At 41.1% G+C, this 24,942-nt stretch overlaps 1 protein-coding gene across 1 annotated transcript in view; it reads left to right on the top strand.

Annotated features, from left to right (window-relative positions):
* The window catches only part of CLASP1 (cytoplasmic linker associated protein 1), a 186,045-nt gene that overhangs the window by 53,678 nt on the left and 107,425 nt on the right, over positions 1–24,942 (top strand). The window contains exon 8 of the mRNA XM_009274983.2: positions 901–968. Within this exon, the coding sequence (XP_009273258.1) occupies positions 901–968 (68 nt within the window). The remainder of the gene's footprint in view (positions 1–900; positions 969–24,942) is intronic.

The raw sequence follows: 24,942 nt of genomic DNA, 5'->3' as shown, positions 1-24,942 counted from the left end.
AACAGATGTGTAGTTAACTGATTTAAGATTAATGTGGTGTTTTTTCTGTATGTTCTGCATGTGTAGAGAGGACACTTTAGAGCAGCCTGGGTTTATGCAACTTAGAATGCTGTCATAAAAAAACCCCCACAGTCAATATAATCAGTTCCAAGGCTTTATTAAAAAAAAAAACCAAAAACCACCCACACCAATACCAAAGCCCTGTCCCTCTGCTTCTGCCACTTCAGGTGCGGTAAGAAAGCTGCTCTCTTGCCGACAACCTGCTGTGCGCAGGGTGGAGCATGGTTAGACCTGAGGATGGAGTAGATGGCAGTATGTCAATGCACAGAGGGAGGAGGGAAGAGGTTGTTTCAGAGGTGGGGTGCACGCAGGGGGAGGCAGTCCTGTTGCCTGTTGTTCTCCAGTGAAAACAAATGCTGCCACAATGTGGCTTAAAGAAATAAACTCTCTGGGAAGGAATAATGAGATGTGATAAAGATCTCCTGCTCCACTAGGCCAGTGACGTGAATGGGAAAGAAGTGTCAGGGCCAAAGACAAATGTTGTGTGAAATTGTTTTTTAGGGGTGTTTTTTGTGGTATTTCTGCAAATAGTTAAGATAGGCAAAGCGGTAATGAACTGGAAATGCATCTACAATTAGACATGTCACATCTTCAGTAATGTAGTATTTCCAATTGTATCTTACACCTCTGTAGTATCAGTTGTTTCTCAGTTTTTCTTATCAGCTGTTGCATGTTGTGATATTTTTTTAATTTTAAAATAACTTCCCTCCACACTGACACTTTTGACAGTGCTCCCAATGACCTGAGTGAAGCAAAACTTGTCCTATAACATCTTAAACTAGAAGATTCTGAAAAATTAAATTCAACTGTTCATGGTGTATTTCTTTAACTTTCAAACAGGTTGAATGTAATTTTTACAAAATTCGATGAGGTCCAAAAATCTGGAAACATGATCCAGAGTTCAGGTGGTGAGTAGTACTTGTATTCTCTCTTCGGTGTTTTTAGCAATTTTCAATTGGTGAGGTGTTCAAATGGACACAGAGCAAGCATTCTGTTAGGGAAAACAAGTATGGGTGATTGTTAGAAATATACATGTGGCTTTTGCAGCAAATAAAACTGTTTAGTTAATCTGCTCTGTCTTCCTAGTAGTATCAGAAGGAGAATGAAGTGCAAGTTTCAAGAACAGAAGGTGTTGTTAGAGCTGTCCTTCTTTTTCTCTTGAGTTTTGTTAGGGAAATACATCTTCTGTTCTCAAATCCATGTGCATCTTTGTTTAAATTGTTCATAAGGTAAATTAAATAGTAATTTAAGAGAAGAAACCTTTTCAGTTTAATGCCCTATATAGCACAGAAAGTGTACACATTAATGTAGTAGTGTTCCATTTAAAGCTCATATCGTTTAGGGATTGTATTTTGCAGTTCCTAAGTTTGCGTACTTTGTATGTTTATGACTGATAGTCAAAGACCCTTATCAAGCCTTAATTCTGTCTGTCTTGTCTGAGACTAGTATTTTACTTACTTTGAAAACAAGTGTTTATTACTGCTTTTCTTATCGACAAGCTTAATGAGCTAGAAAGTATTTTTAATAAGTATCACTCATTTTTTAGGAATAGATTTTGGAGAGAATTGTTGGTGAGGGAATTCATCTTTCTGCCAACAGCCAAGTAGAGCAGAGATGAAGAACATGGGTTCAGTGCTGCGGGTTCCTATCAAGTTCACACCCCCCGCAAGGCCAAGAGCAGGAGAGGTGATGTCCCCAGTCTTTCCCATGATGCTCTCGGAAGCCAAGAGAGCAGAGAGGCCTCTGCTCTTTTAAATGGGAAAAAAAAATTGTTTTCACTTCTAGGCACCGTTCTTCTTGCCATGTCCATTTCAAAATATGGTAAACTTCATCCCTGCAGGAAGTAATAAAATCGACTTATTTGAAAATTCTGAAGTTATATTTTGGATTATTCAGAAATGTGATGTGATATTCTCTTGTACATTTGGGAACAATGAAGACCTCTAGTGCGGGTTCCTCTGATGGAATGGGTTAAAATTATGCTTTTGCATAATGTGGGAAAATACTGGCTGTGTAGGTAGATGAGGCTTACAGTGGCAAAAAAGTGCACTTGAGAAACAAATGTCCTTGTACTTTTTTAAAAGGGGGGGAAGTAAATATTTAATCCCTTAGCAAACATCTTAAGGTTTACAACCTCCAGGTGTTTGTTCTGAAATGCTAACTCAAAGTGAAACAAGCTTACTGCTGATCCAACTTCTCTGCTTTCCACTTGGCTAGGCTAAGGTAGAATTTTTGTTTTGCTAGTAGTGGAATAGAATGGGCTTTCAAAAAAGTTAATTTGATGCATCATTGTACTATGTAGATTACTGTTGTCTGGAGTTTGAGGAGGCAGACTTGTGCTCTGTGGTGAGATGTTTTGCTACATGGTCTTTTTGAACAAATGCTGTGGTGGGATGGTGACTGTGGGTGGGATTTCTGTTGGGTTTATTCTCTTAGGGGGAGGGAGGAAGATTTGGGAGCTTAATGTGCCCCTAGCCAAACTTAAGCTAAGTTTACAGAGGGTTTTTTCTAATCCAAATGAAGGTGATCTTAGTAGAAAATCAGGTATGTCACAACTGATTAGAAGAGTATTTAGTATGAAATAGGTGAGATAGATGTAAGAATAAACTTCAATGAAGAGCAAGAAACTAGAGTTAATTTATTTGCAATGCAAGTTTTAGCTGTGCAATCATTTTAGCATCTACGCGTCCCAGAACAGTACCAGAGACATCACTTGCTAATCCTTGGCTTCTGATGGTTCTGGTCTCTAGACTGAACATCCTAGTGCATGCTGTGATGTGATTCAAAGCTGCTGGCACCATGGAAAACACCAAAAGAAGCAAGATGGGGACAATGGGGTTGACCTGGGCAGACAGTTCTTAGTGCCATCTCTTTCCAAGAAAGCAAACCATCTGTTTTAAAATTGCCAAGGAAGGATTCCATAGGAACACTTTTTTTTTTCTCATAAGTGCAAGTAAAGCATCTATGTGTATTAGATCTGCTAGTTTTAGGCTTCACTGAGAATTATTTTTTCTTTTAATACCCCTTCCTCTGTCACTGTTTTGATGGATTTGAAGATTTAACTTTCTTGCACATACAGTGCCCAAGACCTTACACACCCTGTCTCATGTCCTTGACTCCATCAACAGGCTTTTTGTGCTTCCAGACACAAGTACTCCTCACTCTGCTTAACCTGATCTGCTGATGTCGTCTCGCTGTCCTCGCTCATGCTGTGGCTGGATGCAATCCCTAGAGTGTGTGTGTTAGCATTTCTCCTCCGTTGAATCTCCTGTGTGGCCATCGAGACCAAAAAGTAGCCTGGGGGAAAGGGGGTTGGGGAGAGTGGAGGAGTGTTAAGGGGTCAAAGAGCAAGGTGTGGAAAGGATAGGATCTACCATTGTTCTGCCAGAACCTTTTCATCTTTCCTAACAATTAAGTCTGCAGTTTCATGAGTTAATTTTAAAGTAGTTCTCATTTGTGAAGCTGATAATGAGAACATTAGTTATTAATACCTTTTTGTGTGTGTGTTTGAGGGGAGGGTTCAATTTCTCATAGTGCTATAGGCTGGTTTGTTGCTTCTTCCTCACCCTCCAAGCACAGCACAAATACAGCATACATGCTCACCATATCTAATGTGTCAACAGCTCTGTGCAACTTTCAGTTTATCTTTTTGAGGTTGTGTAAGCCAGTGGAGGAGGCTTATCTTCACCCACGGTCACAAGTTTATTGTGGCTTAAAGACAAGCTAAGTTTGTTGGATTTCTTGTGTCCCTGAGCCTCCTGCAGCTTTTGAACAAAGGTGGCGCTTTCAGCGGTTGTCAAGCACCCGGGAAGATGATAAATATTGCACATCCAAAAGACTTGCCTTTCTCAGGAAATAACTGTCTAAGTCTTGTTAATCCTTTGAGTCTGGCAGAGTATGGTATTGATTATGAGGGTGTCTATCTGTTATCATTAATACCACTCCTTCTAGACTGTAACTCCACCAGGCGAACACACCACTAATGCTTTAACCTTCATGTTATATGGCCTGGATCAGATGACTTCAGGCAATATGGTGCAGTTGTACCTTATCTTAAAAGCTCGTGTTAGTCCCTCTCTGTAGCTAGCATGTACTATTTCTAGCTCTGTGCAGGCTGCATGAGTGTCCCAGAGGTTTTGGGAGGCAGACTGGCAAATGTTCGTGCAGACTGCAGTCTGTAAGCCCTTGTCAGTGTAAAATGGCACTGCGGAAGGAGCGGTGTCACCTCCCTCGCGGTGGGTTTTCTGCCCTGAGCTGCTCCCTGTGTTGGGTGCATACCAGCTGCAGAATGGACCCAGCTAAAAAGTAACACGCTTAGCCCCTTGGGGAAGGGCTTTTTGTTGTTTAGGGTTAACGCATGGCTCTGAAATGGAAAGGTTAACTGAAGCTATATCATGACTTCCCAGCTCACTGGTAAAGATCAAGTCTTAACTTTTTTTAATGTGGTCTTATAGATTCACCATATTCACCCATACTTCTCTGGTGGGTAGCTCAGGTGGATAAGCAAGAGCAAACTGTTGGCTAAAGTGTCACTCATAACTGAGCCCTGGCCCAGGAGCACTGGAGTTGTGCTATTACAAGACATGAAAGTTGTTGTCAGACCTGACTTACTGCAGCACATAGCGGTACTGGGCAAGTGGGAAAGCAACTGTGGCTTCTGAAATGGTGAAACATGGCAAAAGAACTGGTCAAAGAAGAATGATGACTAAAACTGGTCTCTCAGCTCTGAGACTACTGTTTGGGATAACAGTTTCCTCTACCAGCTCACTGAGGATTCAAGTAAATGAAAGCAATTGCAGCAGCATTATTCATATATCAGGAGTAATTTGGAAATTAGCGAGTATGCTGTAAGTTGTTGAAGATTTCTTAACTAATAGTTCCCAAGACACAAACAGAAATCTTACCCAGTCTACTGGAAAAGGTGCTTAAAATAATAGGGCATTTTTTGATCCCATGAATAAATCTAATGAATCAACTCTAATCAGAATGTGAATTTTAAGTCTATGAAAATAATTCATGTGTTTCTATATTTACTTGTCTTTCTGTACCGTAGTCCATTAGTGCTTCTTTGAGTTTATCTTGAATTGCTTGATTATTTTTTTGGCTAGGCTTTGTTTTTATCATTTAGTAATACAAGAATCAAATGTGTAGTGGGGTGGGGGAGGTTTGCATAGTAATCTGAGGTGTTTCATTAAGTCAGAAGGAGGTTTTGGCATGCTGAAGTATGCTGCTTGTTGCTAGGCTACCAGCACCCCTTATAGCTAGAATATGAAGTTAAAATCCATGTTGGATTTCTCGATGATTCTCAGTGCATCTCTGTTTTGTTATTAGGCATATAATTAGCCAGCCTCTTGAAGCAAAAATTACAGGTTTTTTCCCCCTTTGGGCTTTCAGCAAGCTAATTATTTTTTGTGTAACTTCTTTTGCTAATTATGCAGATGCCTTATTCCCCTGGGACAAATACATTTTCATCATGAAAGAGCCAATAATTGCCAGCTAGTCAGCTGCTGTCTTCGTGTGGCATTGTGTGATGATCGTTAGTTGGATGTGATACAGAGAGAGGCTATTGGACATAAACCGAGACTTCAAGAAATCCATGCTGCACAGGTTTCCTTGGTATTATGTCTGGAAGGACCTGAACGTAAAGCATACAGTTTTTCCATGGATTTGAATTGGCTTTGGATCAGACCTGGACTCCAGAAGGCTTTATAATCAAGTTTTAGGACAGATTAAGAATGAAATAAGTGATCTCCTGAGAGATACAGGCTGATAGGAAACAATGACCCAAACCAAAGCTATTAGTAACCAAAATGTTTCGGTGTGTTTTTTATGCTCTTGATCATTGCGATATCATAATATGACTTTCTTTGTAAACCCTCATTTTTTTTACATAAGTCACACAATTTTTGGGAGATGCTTCTACGTTGGTGCATGCAGGGATACTGTGGTGGTGTGCCAGTGTGGTACCTGTGGCTAGGGAGGGGATTGAACTTTGTGCTGAATTTTGACTTTGCTCGGGAGAGCAAAATTTAGGGATAGTGGAGGTGGCAGTGGTCTTGGGCTGCAAGGATATCAAAGTAGGAGATCTTAAAGCCAGAAGTCTGGAGCTGAGATCTCTCCCCCATGGATACTTGCACAGAGTAGGGTGAAGGGAGGATGCAATTTCAGTAGTTGCCTGTGTGAGTTAGTGTTCTAAGAGTAAGCAGGTTAATTAAAACAATGCTAAAATAGCAAATGTGATAATTCCAGTTACTGAAAGCCTATGAAGAAGGAACAATGTTACTCTTGAGTAGAACTACTTCTATATTTGAGATATTGTTTAAGGTAAATATGCTATTTGCTGAATGAATCCTGTTTATGAAGTTGACAACTTGAAGGCAATTAGATGGAAACTAGAACTATTCTAGATTCCTGTGTGTTGCTGGTAATAAAGCTGAGTCACTGGATGCTATTTTGATGTTTATTATAAGGAGGAAAAATCACCCACATTTGCCAAGTATCGCCATGCATCTTGGGTGGGATATTGTTTGTCAACACATCCAAGCAGCAGAATTACAGATTGGAAGGAGGGGTGACTGTCTGCGATAACAGAGAGGTTTTGAACCAACAAATGCTGCATTGTGCTTTTCTGCGTTCATACCTCCTTGTGCAATTTAATTTCCATTATGGCTTGTTCTCTATGAATACTGTTTTCAGGTTGAAATAGAAAATGAAATATAAAATTCATTTCACTGACTCAGCATTCCTGTGGCATAAAAAAAGCAAGGAAATACCCCTTCACCTGCATGGGGACTGAGAGCAGTCATGTCAGAGTGATATTTGAATGAGTACTATTAACTGATAGTACATCCTCGTGGAAGGTATAAATGGACAAGATGAGCTCTGCTCCCATTCTGTTACACAACTTTGTAAATAAGCATATTACTGCCTCCTGGATTTTAAACTCTCAAACTTAGAAGGGAGGAATGTGAGCAAGCAGGCATAGGAGGACACATGGTGCTCAGCTGAAGGCTAAGCAGGCTTTTATTTTGGAGGAGAGGTGGCAATCGTCTGCTAGGTCACAGAGAAGTCGTTCAGGAGGGTGGAGAGTTTGCTGGTGGTTAAGTTGCTGAGAGACATGTACTGTAGGGCTGCTCCCGGAGCACAGTGCTCTTTCCCAGCATCTCGGGAGCACTGCAGATAATGACTACAGGGAAAGGTAGGTGCTAATGAATGTGTCACAGGGATGGACGGGTTTATTTGTTAGTGTCTGAATATTTGCTTGTTAAACTTCTTTTTAACGGTGTGAAGAGACTGAAGCAATCTTGCAGTAAAAGTGGAACTTTAAAAAATAGCCTGTAAGCATCTGTAGCCTGGTGGCATCAAGCTCAGTTTAAGCTTCTATAAAATATGATAAGTGATCTGCTTGATGGGGTGAAGGAAGAGGATGTGTATATACAAGGGAACAGGAGAGGTTGTGAGAGGTGAAGGACAGGTATTTTCAGATACCCTTCCTGGTCTGTGATGTTTTTGAGTGATCACCGAGGCTTTCATTTCCTAACTGTTTCCTTTTGCAGCATCAGTTGGGAAGATTATTTAAATTGGTTATAAGTGCTTTTGAATTAACATTGAATCACAGTTCCAGGAATGTGCTAAATGGAGACATCACTGGCTTTTCTGCATTTTTGTGTTTAACTGCGTTTCTGTAACAGAAAGGATATCTGTGGAAGTCGGAGAGGCTGGAGGGGACTAGGTGAAATGGAAAGGTGGAGGAGCTCTGTATCTATTCACCTGTGAAGAATTAATTTACAGGATGGAAGCATGTATTGCATTTATTTTTGGTACATCAGAAACCTGTGCCTTTCGTCTTAGCTTGCAGAGGAGAAGATTTCTGTTAGCCATCTTTGCAAAAGCTGCATCTTTTCTTTTTTCTTCCCCCTCTTCTCCCCATTCAGTGTACCTGTTGTCCTGTTGAAATCCTTATTACACTATGGATGTAGTAGACTGAACTTAGGAAGTCTGAGATTGTCGGTATCTGAGTTGTATAGACCTTGGTTTTGTATTGATATTTACTGTCCCAAGGTGTGAGTTAATTGGCAGCTCTTTTTGTAACGGATTAGAAGGTGGAAATCACCTGGGCAAACTGAATGCTGTGGAATTGATACTACATGTGACATTACGTGCCATTTTTATGGGCAGTTCTTCATTTTAGGGGCTTGGATCCTTTTGGAATATTATGGTTTCACAATGCTTTTCCAAGGTGATTATTACCTGTATTTTCAGAGGAGGCAGGGGATGCATGTGTGGTGTTACTTGTGAACAGTCAGTAAATGCCTCCCAGCTCCAGGAACAAAACACCAAAAGCTGTCTAGGCTGGTTCTCCTTCTCATGTGAACTGCATCACCTGTCACTGGACAGTGTCACCATCTACAGCTGAGAGACCTTTTCACTCTGGCTCCTCCTGTCCAGGTCAAAAGAGGAGTTGAGAATAATCTGTTATTTTTCCAAAGCTGGAATTGTGTTGAATAATTAATGTACTTAACTGCTTATTAAAGAAAACAAGCACATATTTGTTGTTGTTAATGAAGCATGATGATTTTATCATGCTGGGAACTTCTCAGCTTTGAAAGATCAGCTGGTGGAATGGAGAGCCTGGGGCCATAGTCCAGCTGGTCTTACCTGTTGGGAAATGTCTGACCTCCAGGTCACCATTGGTTGTCTGAACTGTGGTAGTAACAAATGTCAGAAGGAAAGTAAGTGTGTAAATTGTTAGTGCTATTGTGTCTTCTGGATTGAATCCCAAGTACCTTGACCCTAGGATTCCCTTGCAAAGAACCAGTAGACCAGAGTTACTTTGGTGTTGGGTGTATCATCACTTCCCTAACCCCTGATGGTTTTATATGAATACAGAAATGCTCTTTTGGCAAAGCTTCGGTGTAACCAAGCAGAACCACTCTACCACTGCATTTCATGGTATTTCCAACAGACGTGCATAAAATGTAGGCTAAAGGAGTGGGCAGCTAAATGATGAGATGATGCTGTTTAGTGTGGACCTCATGAGCAAAAGATTAACATGTGCAATTCTGTTAACACTGATGGAGGTTAAATGCATGAATGTCCTGCACATCTGGAGATGAGCTGCTTTATGCAGGGTCTGTTCTCCCCCTTTGGTAAAAGTACTATGTGGATCTGAGGGATCTTAATGGTTGTCTTAGAGAACACATGTAACTTGGAACACGTTGCAAGGATGAATCTACTGTCCGGTGTCCATAACAAGTATTAGGCTGAATTAGAAAAGATCCTACACCCTTCCTATGGAAACTGCAGTAACATCTTGTAAAGCTGCGGAGGTGATCACATTTTAGTAAGGCTTAGTAGTGTTGCTGTTTTCGCTGCTGTGGTCTTCTCCTATGATTTCTGTCATGTCTTTCGGTGTCAGGTTGGTTTCATCTGTAAAACAAAGCCTCAAATCTGCAGTGGTCATTGTCTTTAAAATCTCTGGACCAGTTTCCTGGTATCTTCTGTGCTGCTTTGCCCGGCTGGTTCTCCTTTGTAGATCTTTTGTCAGAAAGCGTTTAGGGGTCAAGGTTGGAGCAATATTAACTCTAGTGACATTTTCACATGAAAGGACTAACTCTAAATCTCATGGTTTTGATCTGTTAACTTTGTCATTTATTGTACACAGCATTCTTCCAGGGGCAAATTTATCAATAGGATGGCTCATACACGTGCATGCACACGCACACACATATTGATCATTGCGAATGTAGCAGTGATTTTAAGTCAGCCTTTTAATTCTAAACAATTCTTTGAGAGATGGGAGTACAAACTACTCAAATATCCTAAAGGAAGGCTGGCATGCTAAGGGCAACCTGGTGTTGCCAGGTTATAATATACAACTATGGGATACTTTTATATTCTGCAGGTTCGTGAAGCTTATTTGGGTCGTGTTTATGTATTTCACATGCTCTGGCTTCAATGCTTGTTGGGGAAGCACAGTGGAGTACTTAAGTGAGCACAAGTGAAGGTATCACATGCTTTCTGCTGCTATGGAAAGAATTACAAAAGTGTTCTTGACGTAGGAAACTTTGCCTGAGGCTCACAAATAGTTCAGTCTCCACAAAAAGCGATGGAGGAGTGGGGGTCTTCCTTCCCCCTTGTATGTTGGCTGGATGCTGGGTTCTTGAGAGTAGTCTCCTAATACTTCTTGTAAGTGAATGCTCTGGGCTGTTTTTATATAGAATCACTGTCCCAGTTAGAATTAAACTGCTGTCCTTCATCAGCAGCCTCAGCAATGGCCAAAGACTGCTTGGGGGAGAGATGAAATTCCTTGCACCTCTTGTGGAGCACTTTGAATTCCTGTGCTGCTGCTCTCATTTGTTTGATGAGATTTATTTTCAGGTTGAGCATGTAACAAGTGAACTGAGTTTAGCTGCTGTAATTAGCAGCCTCTGAGGACAGCAGTCACCCTAAGGTAATCGGTGAGCTACAGGATAGGCTTTTAGGGGCAGTAAGAGTACATGAGATGCGTGTTTCTCCTGCTGGTGACAAAGAGCATCCCTGCCCTTGCGGAACAGTGTATGTATAGTGTAACCACAGTAGCTGCAGCTTCCATAACCATGAGATTTTATTCAAGTGTCTAGACTGAAGAGCACCTGGTTGATTTCTAAAGTACCGAAGAGCAAATGCTTGCAGGCTTGAAGGTCTTCTCAGATCTAGCCACTTCTCATATTCAAATCACTGACCTTAGGCTGGATGAGATTAGACTACCAAGTCAATTTCTGAGAAAGACATACTAATACAGATGGCGTATCTAGTTTTAACATACAGTGGTAGAACAATAACAGCAGTTATAGCCATGTGAGTTGGGGGCATGAACAAGACCTTTTTTCTAAACACAGGAGTGGACAAGTGCTGATTTGTTACTCCAGTGGGAAGTACAGTTAATGCATTGTCTGTACTTGGCCCTGGTCTGGCATTACGTTGCCCTCCTCCTTCATTATGTTTGGCTGAACTATTTTGTTTGTAGCTCAGATACAGTGATGTGAAATAGAACAAAACCAAGCTATAATAAGTAAAAGTGTCCTATTTTTGTAGTATTAAGACAGTAAATACTGTATAATGACTGGGTTTCTTCTGCCTGCTGAAGGAATTAATTCTGCCCTGCTGCTCTGTCAAAAGAATCCTTTTGTTGCATTGTGCAAAGCAGTTTGAGTCTGTCTTGTTTATTCCCCTGAAGCCCAAAACTGCAGACAGCCCTGAATAATCCTGGCTTGGTTTACACCCTACATGTAGCCTGCAGGGAGCTCACTGCAGCCAAATCTTCATGAGGAAAACTGCTAATGGCTGCTTCTTTGCAGTTGGCCTTCAGAGTGAAGCTAGGTGAATTTTAGCACAAACAATGCATTATAGAGGAAGAGATAAATACCTTCATTTGCTGTACAGTGTCACCTGAACTGCTTTTCTCAAGAATGGCAAAATCTATAGTAACTGCATTTCCAGACCTCCTTGTTCTGTGGCAGACCTGGCCCATCCTACTTCAGAGCTCATCAGGGCATCACGAAAGTCCTTTAGATGCTTGACGTGGAAGTTTCTGGTATTAGATGCAGATGCTAATGTCTAATGAATATGAAACATATCTGGACTTCATTGAAGACCAGGATGGATAGTGGTTTGATAGTTTTGCACGCCTCTATGCAGAGGTAGGAAAGATAAATTTACACTATTTTTTAGTCCGAATCTGCTCCCTGATGTTAATGGACTCTTTCTAGTGATTTCAGTGGGTAATGAATTGAGCCTTTTGTAAACTGCTGGTTGACTATGTTGTAATAGCCTTGTACGAGTGTTTTAGGCATGATTGTTCCTAGTCTTTCAGAGGGAAGGGGGAAATAGAAGTTTTATGTATGAAACAGTGTTGGCACTGCTTCTCCCAGTGTTTTCTTTATGCAATTGGCATTGGCTCTTAAGAGTGTTGGTGCTGCTTCCACCGCCACGTAATGAGACTGTTCACTTTGGGTGTGGTGTGAGTAGAGGAAAGATGCGTACATCTTTAAGAAATGATGCATGTCTTCCACATACATCTCTCCTGAGTAATGGGACTCCTATCTAGTGGAGCTCTGGCTCATAATGAGACCTGACATTTCTAATGAGGTCTGCTTCATGAAGAATGGGTCTAACTTTGTTCTTGATCATTTATATTTCTCCCCCTGACCTCCCCCCGCCCAGCTCTTGCTTGTGAGCAGGAGGGAGCAGGGGCAGTCCTGGAGCCAGCCCTGGAGAGGCAGGGCTGGGCATGCTTCTCTCCTGTTGCAGCTCTGCCAGTGCACTTCAGCTCCGATTTACACTCCTGCTGTTTGACCTCTGTGCTGGGCAGGAGCTGAATCTGCAGAGACTTCTAATCACATGGAGCTTCTATGATGTGGAGAGACAATCGTGCTTCTTTTCACTGGAGACTTAAATAAGATCTGATCCCAAGCTTCCACAGGCGAAATGTTTATGCGCCAGCTCACTGAATTTATTCTCTGTCCCCTCCCCCTTAAGAACCTTCATACTTGTCTCTAGTGCTTTCCTCAGATGTTGTGGGATTTTTTTTGGGGGGTGTTTGTTTTTTTGTGTGCTAGATCTTCTCACTACAGTGGGCTTCCTCCAAGGATCAGAGTCTGGGCTGCATCTTGTGTATGCACATTGTGCTCCTTGCTTCCTGCTCCCCTTCATGTTGCTCCCTGAAGCCTATTTATTATCATGGGTTCTAAAGCAGTCTTGTCCCTGTTTTTTCCAAACTATTTCTTGTTTATAGCACTGTGGTATAAGCAGCTCTGTGCATTCTGTTGCCTGAAAGTGTGGGAGATGTGGTAGGATACTGGGGCACTGGAGAGTTTTGTGACGGAGGTGGACTGTGCAAGGTCCTGTGGAGTAGTGCAAGATAAATGTGAAGTCTTTATTTTATCTAGCCACTCAGCATTAAAAATAGGATTAAAAACTTAGTATTTTGTTTGAAACTCTTTGTGGGGAAAGGTGATTGCTTGACAACCATGGGGAACAAGGTCTTTTGTATAAACCAGGCAGGGTGCTCCATCAGCTACAGCGGGAAGTTCCCTTCTGGGCCTCCAGTGTGTGCGCGAGGAAACGGTTCGGCCCTTTCCACCAGCTTCCTCCCGGGAAGGCTGGATCGCAGAGCCATCTAAACCAGCATGTTTTATGTGCCCTAGAAAATGCTGTATGCTACCAGTTTGAGGTGAGAATATCCCTAAGCAATGCTTGATAGTGCTCTTCACCCTTGGCCAGTAATGACCCTACCAGCCATTTTTGAAAGCAGGTGGTCTGTGCTCCCTTATGGCATGGAAGTGGTTTCTGTAGAACAACACACAGTACAAATGCCAATAGAAGACTGTGATGAGCAGCTCATCTTTTAATTTTTGGGCTAGAATCTTGACTTTTCTGTACCTATAATGCATAGACCACAAATTCCAGAAGACCTCCGAATTGGAAAGAAGACCTTTTCCAGCAAGAGATCTCCAGTTGGTTTTATGTAAGTTCCAGTAGTTCATGTACTACAGGGACTGAGGGGACAGCCCTATACTCATTTTTTCCATGAGCTGATAGTTTTTTCACTTTGAGGATGGTGAGTGAAACACTGGAACAGGTTGCCCAGAGGATCTCCATCCATGGAGACTTTTAAAGCTTGGCTGGATGAGGCCCTGAGCAACCCGATACAACTTTCAGCCCTGCTTTAGGCAGGAGTTTGGATCACTTGACCTCCAGAGGTCTCTTCCAACCTAAATTATTCTATGATTTTATTTTTCCTTCAATAGGAGGCAGTAGTTATCTAAGATCTCCAAATGCATCAAATGTTGTTTTTTTTTTTTACTCAGTACTTTTATAGCTGTGCGTGTTAGTAAGCTAAAGACAAAGACTGCCAGTGTCATTTGAGATGGTGTGTTTGCCTGTTAGTGAACACTTCAGTTTATCGAGAGTGGTAACAGTGCTAAAGGCAGGAGAAGATGTGACCTCAGCTAACAGCACAACGTGATGTCAGCATGAAATGCCTGCAAGGCACAACAGAGGCACCTCTATAAATGGCAGCGTGTATCATTTAATGTACATCCTCTGCTGATTTGGTGTTATACTAGAGTTGATTAGAATACTTTATGCTAGTTTTATTGGTCTGTCATCAGTGTGACTGTCAAGTTGCACATGGGCATATTTAGTGAAGAATTAAGATGCAGATTACTTCTTGATTTTAATGTTAAGAACTTAAAGCTTGATATTTAAATGTGGATATATTCTAATTGTTTATCTGAGGAGCAGCTTGCTACAAATTAGTAGGTGAGACTATATTTTGTTCCATTTAATCTTCATGCTGTTCTTCAAAATACTCTTTTTAGAAGTCTTTTGAACCTTTACTTGTAATGGTAAGCTTTATTTTGCTGGCTGAGCTCTGTGTTCCAGTTACCTATGTAGAAAAACTAAATGTTTCTTTTAACTCATATTTGAATGCTTTTTTTTCATCTCTGACAAAGTAAAGTTTTTTACCCTTTTCCCTTGTAATGTTTGCAAAAGGAAGCTAAGTTGAGCTCTGAGCTCTGTGTTCCAGTTACCTATGTAGAAAAACTAAATGTTTCTTTTATTTGAATGCTTTTTTTTATCTCTGACAAAGTAAAGTTTTTGACCCTTTTCCCCATAATGTTTCTTTTAACTCATATTTGAATGCTTTTTTTTATCTCTGACAAAGTAAAGTTTTTGACCCTTTTCCCTCATAATGTTTGCAAAAGGAAGCTAAGACTGGTTTAAATGTAGTCTAGGTGACTAAGAACCACCACCACCCTGCCCCCCAACGAACTCAACCATGTTCCAGGCAGTAATTATCAGTGGTTCTTTGTGTCAGTGGGAGGGGGTTTCCATATGCTAGCAGGAATTAGTAGGATCCTGGTTCTAATGTTTAAAAACTAAACACAAAACTACTATAAAACAAAGAGGGAATGGAAGTTCTCTGGCCCATCTCCTCTGTTCTGTTTTTCAGTAAAACCTTCATCAATTCAGTCTCCAGGTTGTAAAGTGGAGGGAGTGCAATAGTAGGGACCCATGAAGCTTTGCATGGGAAAGAAGGCAAGGCAAACAGCTCAAAATGAGGTTAATGGGAGCATTGACTTCTTATGAAAGCCAGTATGCAAAGGTGGCATTGAAATTCACGTTTCCCAGTTAAAACACATGATCTTACTTGCTTTCAATCTCTGGAGCGAAGCTGAAAGTGAATCTAAATATAGATATGTGCTGTGCTTCACGTGTGCCAATTCCTCTGTTTGCTAATTCTTCTTTAAGTGAAGGCAAGCACAGATGGTTGCTACGGAGAACCAGATGACTTGCCGGCACGGTGGTGTGCTTGCAGGAGTGGGACTTGGACAGGCTTGAGGCTGCTTTGTTGTCATTGCTTTTAGTTCAAAATTCTCATTTAGAAAGTTGAAATTCCTCAGTTTTGTCCCCTTTTTTAGTTGTGGTGGGATTCATTTATGGGTTTTTCCATTCTAGCAAGATGCTTGACCTTTCAGTCATTTATTGTTAAGGAGCCATTCTCGTTAGGTGTGGAGCCTAAACGAGATCGGGACATGCATGGAGAAGTTCAAATGTAGGACTTGCCTTACTTCCATAAGAGTCTTAAGGATTCCTCTCTCCATAGTGCCAGGAGACAAAGGTCTTCTCATCCCTTCACAGACCCTTTCCTTCAAACTAAATAATGCCAAGAAGAGACCCTCACCAGAGGGGCAGCATGAGTGTGGTTTCATCTTTTTAGCTCAATTAAGTTAGCTTAGCTGGACTGAAAGGCCCCCAGGTGCTGGTTAATATGCAGGCTAATGGTTCAAAGCCTGCTTCCCTGGCTTGCTTGTGGCTCCTAAGCATGGATTCAGTATTTGGCAATATCTAGGGAACTGGTGGGCTGTGCACAATATCCACTGAACCAGGATGCTGCTGGTCACTGATAGCTTCAGGCTGCTACAGCAGTACAAATAGTAAATAGCCATTGTATGACCAAGCCATTCAGTTCCAGTCTGGACAAAATAATAATTATTGCTACTTGGAGATAAAGTAAGTGCTCTGTAATGGAGGTGAGTGATTCAGGTGGCTCAAGTGACCAAAGTGGTTGACTTGTGAGCCTCAGCTGAACCAGGCTGATCCTGCGCTCATGTCCTGGGAGACCCCAAAATCTTTTATCTCCCAATAGACTGATAGCTCGTAAAGCAGTTGGTCACATATGAAGAATAATTATCCCTAGACAGAAATCTCTTACTTCTGGGGTACCTGCAAGTATACAGGACTTCAGTGTTTATGCCTGTGAAAGGAACAAAGTGGTCCAGCCAGACCCCTTAAGCTGTAACTGGTACTTGCCTTCTCCAGAAATGCTGAAGGCTTATCTATACATTGAGCACAGAATTTGGGTTTAGGGATTTGATAAGACATTTTCCCACAGATTTTATTCCTGTTTCTTCTGAGTTTTGGCTGCTCTGGAGGCAGAGTGCCGCTAACTGCTAGCTTGTGTCCCATGTTTGGTTTTCAGTAACATCTGTTGACAGATGGCAGTGCCCTATGAGTGCTCCCTATTATTTGTGGTTAAACAACAAGGTACTAGCAGCCTATATTGCATGCTAAAAATTACTGAATTGGGTGGAGAAAGATTTATTATGTGGCTTTTTCTTCTGCAACCCAGCCTGCTGACATTTTTTGATATGCTACTACTGATACACTTTTCTGTTTTCCTTCAGTTCACATCTTTATAGACTATAGTTAGTTGTTCATGCTAATTTTTTTAATGTTAGTTCTTCATACTGATTCTTCAGATAGCCTAAGCAATGCCTGGAAACAGCTGCTAATAATAAAAACTTGCTAATTTGGTACTCATATCTGCCTCCACTTTCACACCTCCTCTGTGCTATTACCGCTTCCATACCTCATAGTGTTTGAGTCATGGAGTTTGTGAGCATTTTTTAATGTGCCAACAGATAGTAATCCTGCCTGTCAAAGCGAGTATTAACACTTAGTTACATGTGGCATAATACTGACATGGTCACTCCTTCTGCTTCTGATTTGTGAAAATGTAAAGCAAATGCATAACAGTCTGGAATCTGACTTGCTCCTAAGCAGTATTATAACTTAAAAATAAATTACTTGCTTGTCAAGCTCCTTTTACTTGGTGAATGAGTAAATGAAAACAGTGAGTCTCTGTTCTCAAAGAGGTTTTTTTTACAACTGGTTGAAGTTGCATGTGCTTTGGGACAGATGTTCTTGCACGGCTGTGCGTCACTGTGAAAACTCAGATGAATAAGCCCAGAAGCTGAAGGTTCAGAAATGAAACTTTCAAAGTCTGTAACTAGTTGTTGTAATTTGAGGATTGGCTTCAGTGTCTCTTTCAGCTAGTAGAAGGAAGGTCTTGGTGTCACCTGGATTCTTGATGTTGCTATACCAAGTAGTACAAATAATAAATACAAACCACCAAATATATATATATACACACTTGTATATAATAAAAGTGTATAGCTTTGCCCATCCAAGTGAGAGGCTATTGTGAAATGGATGAAATAGAAGGACCATGACATTCCTTGTTAGATTTTATTCTGTAAAACGTATTTCATTTTGAGAAACTTATTCTTGTTTTTTTAGTTCTCTCCAACTCATGTACAGTTGGGGGAGTCATACTCAAAAAGATCTTTCATATGAACTTTTAAATTGTAATGCTAAAAGCAGACCTAAGCCATTTTAGTCTTGGTGCATCCTTGTAATGTTTGTACCTCTGACCCAAGGCATGCTCCTGTCTCTGAAATGAAATGTGTTTAAAATCAAATATTTTAATTCTTTAACGTGTCATTCTCTTTTGTTCCTGCTCTGGAATGTAAAACCTAGGTGCATCAGGATGCCTTACAGCGCATGAGACACAAAGTGCCTTTAATAACCTTGAACTTAGGCTTTTTTTACCTAAGTACACAGGTGTATTACAGAGCATCATGTATTTGAGTGAGGACCTGCAGGGAGTTCACTGGATGAGCTCACCCTTCTGAAGAAAAATCATCCATTTTGCCTCTTGCAAAACAGAGACGATGTTCTTCGGCACCTCCTCTGCTCTGAGTCATGGCTTTTCTCCTGTATAAGAATGTGAAGTGAGGGGAAGATGACAACAAAATCATCTAAAAATAAAGACTCAATAAAAATGGGGCTATAGGAAAGGATGCAAACCTGAGGAAGCAGTGTCCTCCTGTCTTTGATTTCAAAGGTGCTTGAAAGAGCTTTCCTTCCCTCAGCTTTCACCTGTCCCCTCTGTGGCCTGATGGCTGCAGATACTTACCCTGGGGGGATTATCTTCATAGCAAACTTGAAAACAAATCTCTTCTTCCCAGCCATCACTGATGGTAAACCTGGGTTCTGGGAAACATTTCATCAGTTGGATTTCATCAGTGCTACTGCACTGAAAAAGGCCCAGTAAGTAGTTGAAGACGTTATCTCAACCTGGGAACCTTTTATGGAGTTTGCAAGATACAAGTGTGTCGGACTTCAGCCTTATTTATTTTAATTTGCTGAATAACTTTGAAAGCAGGCTGTTTAGGATTAAAGCAATCTATTAGTTTTTATTGTCAAACCTGATTAGGACTTAAGCTCAAATGTTGTGCTACTTGGTTTTGCAGTTGGTTGCTCATGTGCTCTCTTCTATTTGGAACTGGTAGGATATTACAATATTATGAATCCACTTTATTTTGATTTCTCTTCCTGTCCTCCCATGCCCCCCAAATACAAAGGTGTCTCAGTCTTGTAAGTCCCAGAGCGCAGATGGGCCTAAAGTTTTGGAGGCCTATCCAGAAGGTTTTCATGCATTAAAGCACATGCCATAACATGTCTGAACAGGAGGAAGGTTTAAATTGGTCATCCTTGATTCATCCTACATAGTTGTCCTAGGATTTGAACCTGTGTCTAGCAACTTACAAAATATCAACCAAAAAGGTATTATTAGTGGGATTACTAGACATTTGAATTATCTCTTGGGTATGGTATTGTTTTAGACATTTTTTTACTTTTAACATCAAACTGTATGAAGTGACTTTATAGTAATGGAGGATAAGGAATCATGACTTCAGTCACTAGGAAGTATTTAATTGAATTGCTGGACTGAAAAGGATGCCTGTCTCTTCCTTTTTGAGCATGAAATGAGTTGATCTGACAAATAAGAAGACGCATATGCGCCAGTTCCCAGGATGGTTCACAAAGCACACAGCTCATGAAGTCCCGTTATATATGTTTTGCAATGATTTCTGTTTTCCCTTCTCTACTCCCTATCCCAGCTTCCCCATGTGTTGTAGAAACTTAATCTCTTTGCCTCTCCTTGGTACTTTCCAGAGCCTATTTCCATCTCCCAAAACTTTAACTCAGGCAATGTACATTAAGTATCATATTAAACTCTGTGCTGGTTACCTAGTTATGTGCATTGCTTGACCAGAGTGAGACCAAAAATAACTGCTGTGCTGGCAGTAAAAATCACTTAGTTGAGTGTCCTGCCTTTATCTGATCACTGTTTCCCCCTTCTCAAAAAAAAAAAAAAATCCCACCCCACTCCAAATTAGCCAGCAAATTTAGAATATGGACGGATGGTGCCTGTTGGCAGCCAAATGGAGACAATAACCTCATAAGCTTAATTTCCTGGTAGACTCCTCACAGTTGGCAGGAAAAGTTGCCTGGGTGTGGGGTCTGTGTAGGTGATGCTGGAACAAGTTGGCACTTGAAAAGAAAGATTTCACTATGTTGGGTAATCTCTGTGTTTCAGGCAAGTAGTAAAAATCCATGTAAGTTTTCAGGTTTATGAGTTTAAGCTTTAGGGTGAATTGTACATCCTAGAACTGAAATAAAAGTAGGAACTGTTCATCTTAACATGTATATTTGTGATTTTCTTTACTATTTGACACAGTATTTAATAAAGCAGAAGCACAGTGGTGTAATGGAGCCTGTGGTTCTCCTGGTGACTTCTGCTTACAGCATGAGCAGCCTGCTGAAAAGGGGACAGCTTGGAGTCTTTATAGACCGAGTCTTTATATGGACTACACTTTACAGCTTGCAATTTAGGAACAAAGTGTAAATGTCATGTATGAAGGGAAGTAGCTTTCTACAGGGTAGACAAATCAGTGCAAGGGGGAAGAAGCTGCTATCTAATTTGTCTGTTTGAATTCTCAATGCAGTGATCTTTCAGGGTCACAGATGTACAAAATGGCTGTGCCAGCCAGACTTGCCTTAGGGAGAGGAGAGATCTCAAGCTGTTTAGAAAATGGTTCCTTATCTTAATGAAGTGTTGTTTTCTTTTTATTTTTGACTTGTTGACTCCTTTCCAGTCTTACATGGAGGCAAGCGTGCCTGTGTGAAACCAGAAATCTATATAGATGGAAATCAGTTGTTTAGTTAACCTGCGAGACTGGGGTGGAGGTTTTCTTTGCATCTGCATAGATTTGAGATTCCTTATGGCTGTTCAGATCCGGGGTGTTTAGTTTCATAAATGCCAATGTTTGCTGTTGATGTTGCCTCACTTAATGATTTCAGTGTCTTTTCTGAATGAGGAAGGATGGTGGGACTTAAACCAGCAGTGCTCACCACCTTGTCTGAATCTTGTTCTACACCAGCTACTCTAAGTTGGCAGAATCACCTGTGAAAAGGTGTCATTGCTAAGGAAAGATGAGTGGATTTTTTTCCCCCCCCTCAGCAGTGGTGAAAATGGCTAAGGCAGGCTTGCTCTGCAATCAGTCTTCCCAGCTTTTGCATGGGAACATATTTGTATTTTAATGTCTCCAATTCTATTTAGGTCAGTATTTGTTTTGTGAAGTCTGTAATGGCTATATCCAGAGTAAGATGTTTAGCTGGGTCATGATTAATCTTTGTATTCTTTGTGGTAAATGTGAATGATTCTGCTTGGCTTAACTTACTTTCTTTAGGGCTAAGTTAAATTACATTACCTTGCATTTGCTGTAGCTTAAGAGCAGCACGAGGGCTGTTACTGTGGCTCAGCTGGTGTCTTATAACTTGTTAAGCAGCAATAATTTGATTGTGAGTCTGAGTCCTGAGGCAAATTCATCCTTCCTTTTTACCTGACAGACTTTGTCCTTGAACCAGAGGAGATCTTTTGCCTGCTTGTAAATATGTTTATTCATAGCTTCCTCCACCTCTTACCAAGTTCTGAACTTTGATTTAAGCAAAGTTACTAAGGTCAAAATTAGCCTGCCCTTATTCCCTTTGTTTAGCTTTTCTTGTGGGTAAGGTGGTCTCGGGGTTAGAGTCAAGTTGTATAAGAGATATGGTAGAGGAACTGATAGAATTAAGGTCGGGTGAATTGATACTTTACTGGTCTGTCATACCATGTTTTACCAATTCTGGTTTCTTCATTGATCCTGACTGATCTTTTTATTTGATGCAGTTAAGTAGCTTTATGTGGGGAAGCTGATTTCTTTCATTGTTCTTTCATGGATGTAACAGCTGTGGGAAAGTTATCTACTATGCACACAATATATGGGAGGAAAGCAGGATGGTTACTAAAGAACTCAGAATGACCAGCTGTGGTGTCCAAGTCAATTACTGAATCCCATTTGGGACCAACTTTCAGTCATGGCAGAAAATTTTGGATGGCTGGGAGACAGTCTTAAGTTTTACCTAGGCGCAGAGGCCTGAGGATGGCTGAGAAAGGGTGTTGAGCCACGGGGAGAAAGTGAATAGCACCATTGATGGAGGCCAAATAAGAATGGGTTAGGCAGGATTATGTTAAACAGACTGATTAAGACACAAGTACTTTTATTTCTTTAACTGCCCTTTTTCTTTTAAAAAAAAGGGAGGAGGATCTTTGTGCTTATTTTTCCTATATATGGAGTCTGAATAACAGTAATTCTTTTTAACTATACTTTGACTGCATTATTTATATTGTAAGCTCTTTGAGAGAGATCCTTTTTTGCTTTGTAGAACATTAGAGTCCCCCTGCTTGCTCAGGGTTTCACATTGCCTCTGAAATATGAATATTGTATTAAGTAGTCTAAAGTCATTAATGACAAAAGGAATGAAACTTTCTGCAGTGTCTTGACTCCATCTTTGTATTTCCTTTTTTCCCCCCTGAATATGACTGCTGTACCTAATGATGATGTTTGTTTATGGGGGAGGAATGTGGAGGGAAGGCGCTTAGACCTATCTTTTAGATTATCTTTTAAAGGAGGTTGGGGGGTGGGGGGAGAAACAAGCTTCCAGAAAACAGAAGCCATGCTGACTTAATATTTTATAAGCTGTGACACATTTTTGGCTTTGGAGCCTTTTTCCCATGACTCTTTTCCTTGAGGCAATGGTTTGCTTAAAATGCAGCTTTGAAGGGTGGGTAAAGAGGGCTCGAGAAACTGATGTGTCTCAGGAATTGGAGCTTTCCACTTGTAGATTAGGAATTCAGACTGTGTTTATATTTGAAGCCATATTAAATATGAATTTGATTCTTTTAGGTTCCGTTATCCAACCACATGGAAACCATATACTGTACTGAAGTGTCTGTCAAATAGGCCACTACTTAGTTTACCAAAACCTTTCTATGCTTATTTGAAATTGCATAGAAGGAAATCTGAGATACTGGCATCTAAAAAATAATCAGGTCAAGTTCTGCACACTCTTGCATTTGCCTCCATCCCCAATGTATAGAGTGGGAAGCAGAATTTAGCCTAGTGTGATGGTGATTAAATAAAGGAAAATCTCTGATGCATCTTCTGGTATTTGCTCTGATTCTGCCTTTTCTGCATGACCTGGAGTCAGCCTCTTTGTGTGTGTTTTGCCTCTGTTTCCACTGTGTCAAAAAAATGGAACTAATCCTCTCTAGATCATACATAAAGAAGTCTGTGCAATGTATTATTAGAAGTAACCGTTATTGAAAATCCATTCTAAAAGTTGCTGAACTAGCATTTTTTCACTGAAAGTAAAACATGGCTTACTGCTCTGAGGTTGGGTGCTTTTTTCAAACCAGTCAGTCTCCAAAATGTTTTCATAATCTGTTATCTACTAGTTTCTGCTTTTGCTTCTAAAAAAAGAAGGTTTTCAAAGTTACCATTGAAGTCACTGATCTTCTTGACTGTGGTTTCACTGCTTTTTCTACAATGATCCTGGGAAATGTAAAATACTAATTATTCAGTTATTGGGTTTTTAACCCCAGTGTCTCAAAAGAGAATAAACAAAGGTGGTTTGATTGATGGCAAACCATTGCTGCTTCTCTGCCAGTATCTACCAAAATGTGTGATGTGGGTAGGGAATAGGTATTTCTCACCAGCTCTAATGGGATGCTGGTCTAAGCTCTGGTTGTAGTTGAATATGCTTATGTAGACATCACAAAAGCTGGTGTGGGCTGCAAACTTTGGCACTGGCATGATGGTGCTAAAGTACGGTTTGTAAGATCCTGTGTGCACACAGCTTATCAAAGCTAGGCTCTGCTTGCTCACGTAGAGGTAAATTGAGGTGGTGGTGGGACAAGAATCCTCCTCCTCTGAGTGCTAGTTTTATTAGTTAGGAGTAGGCAGAAACTTTTGCTTTTTAGTGCATCAAGGAAGAGAGTGCTGATGCAGCTAGTCACTACTACTAAATATTCCAGGATAAGTCATATCAAGGCAGGTTCCCCATCCCTTTCCCTTGCTAACAGCTGCAGTGGATGCTCTGGAGAACACACAGCTAACTCTTTAACCTAGTAGCAATTGTCCCAGGAGCTCCTGAAGCCATTGCCAGACATGTTTTCCGTCAGCAGAAGTGTCTCAAGCCACTGGTTGGTAACCATTCTGTAGATAGAGTATAGCCTTGGTCATAAAATCCAACTTTGAATTAGTTTTAAATAAACAGAACTTGTCTGTACACTTCGGTGTTTGCATATGTGCCTTCACAGGCTGTAGTAATAGGCATCTTTTAAAGATGAAGCATTTATTTATGGTAGAAAATCCTGGTATCATGCTGGTCATACCTGTTGTAGTAGTTGATAATCTTTCTCAAGATGCATGTGGGCTGTGGAGTTGCTGCCTGTTGCTCCCTAGTTTTCCTTTCATCATTGTTCTTTTGCCTCAACCACCTGCAGTTTTAGACATTCTTATCTCATGGTCATTGCCTCACTGAGCATTTTACAGTATTTTAAATGGTTGTCTAATTAAAGTAGATTAATATGCATCAGGCCAGGCATTCTGGGTGGGAGTCATTGATGTGTAATGTGCATAAAACCATACAGTTTTTGCAGCTGTAATACCTATGTTCTTGCATTAGCCTTTAACCAGGCAGATGAATGCCTCAGGACAGAAGCCCTGGCTCCTGTCTTCTGTGGCTGTATAGGAGATGTAGGCTGACAGCCTTGTGTTTTCCTTTGTTGTTCAGGAATAACTGCACACGTTGTGTTTCTTGGCTCAGAGGGGGCTGCTTGGAAAGTTAAGGATGCCCCACCATCTCATAGAGGTGGCAAATGCAAAGTGCCAAGCAGCATGTTGCCCATTACTAATTGTAACACCTAAACGAAGGTCGTGTTTTCCTTTGTTGTTCAGGAATAACTGCACACGTTGTGTTTCTTGGCTCAGAGGGGGCTGCTTGGAAAGTTAAGGATGCCCCACCATCTCATAGAGGACGAAGGTCTCGGACAGGGCCGGCACTACAGCTTCCCCAGGTCCTTCCAACACATCTTACTGGCTTAACTTCACCGACCCAGCTCTCCTGAGGCCTATGCCGAAAGGAAAGAAGGCTGCAGTTTGGCATTTTTATCTCCTTGTAGGTATTTCTAGAAAGCTTTCTGCTGCCGGAGTTGAGCGCAGTAACAGGCTTTGCACCGGGGAGGATGTTCGGTGGTGGCTAGAAGTGGGATCTCCTGCAGCACTTCTGCCCTGGCACACCCCACCCCCCCACCCCCCCCTT

This window comes from Aptenodytes forsteri, unplaced genomic scaffold, assembly GCF_000699145.1.
Source record: "Aptenodytes forsteri isolate BGI_AS27 unplaced genomic scaffold, ASM69914v1 Scaffold255, whole genome shotgun sequence".
Lineage (NCBI taxonomy): Eukaryota > Metazoa > Chordata > Aves > Sphenisciformes > Spheniscidae > Aptenodytes > Aptenodytes forsteri.
Note: the sequence above shows the minus strand (reverse complement) of the source record. Positions and strands in the feature narration are given on the sequence as shown.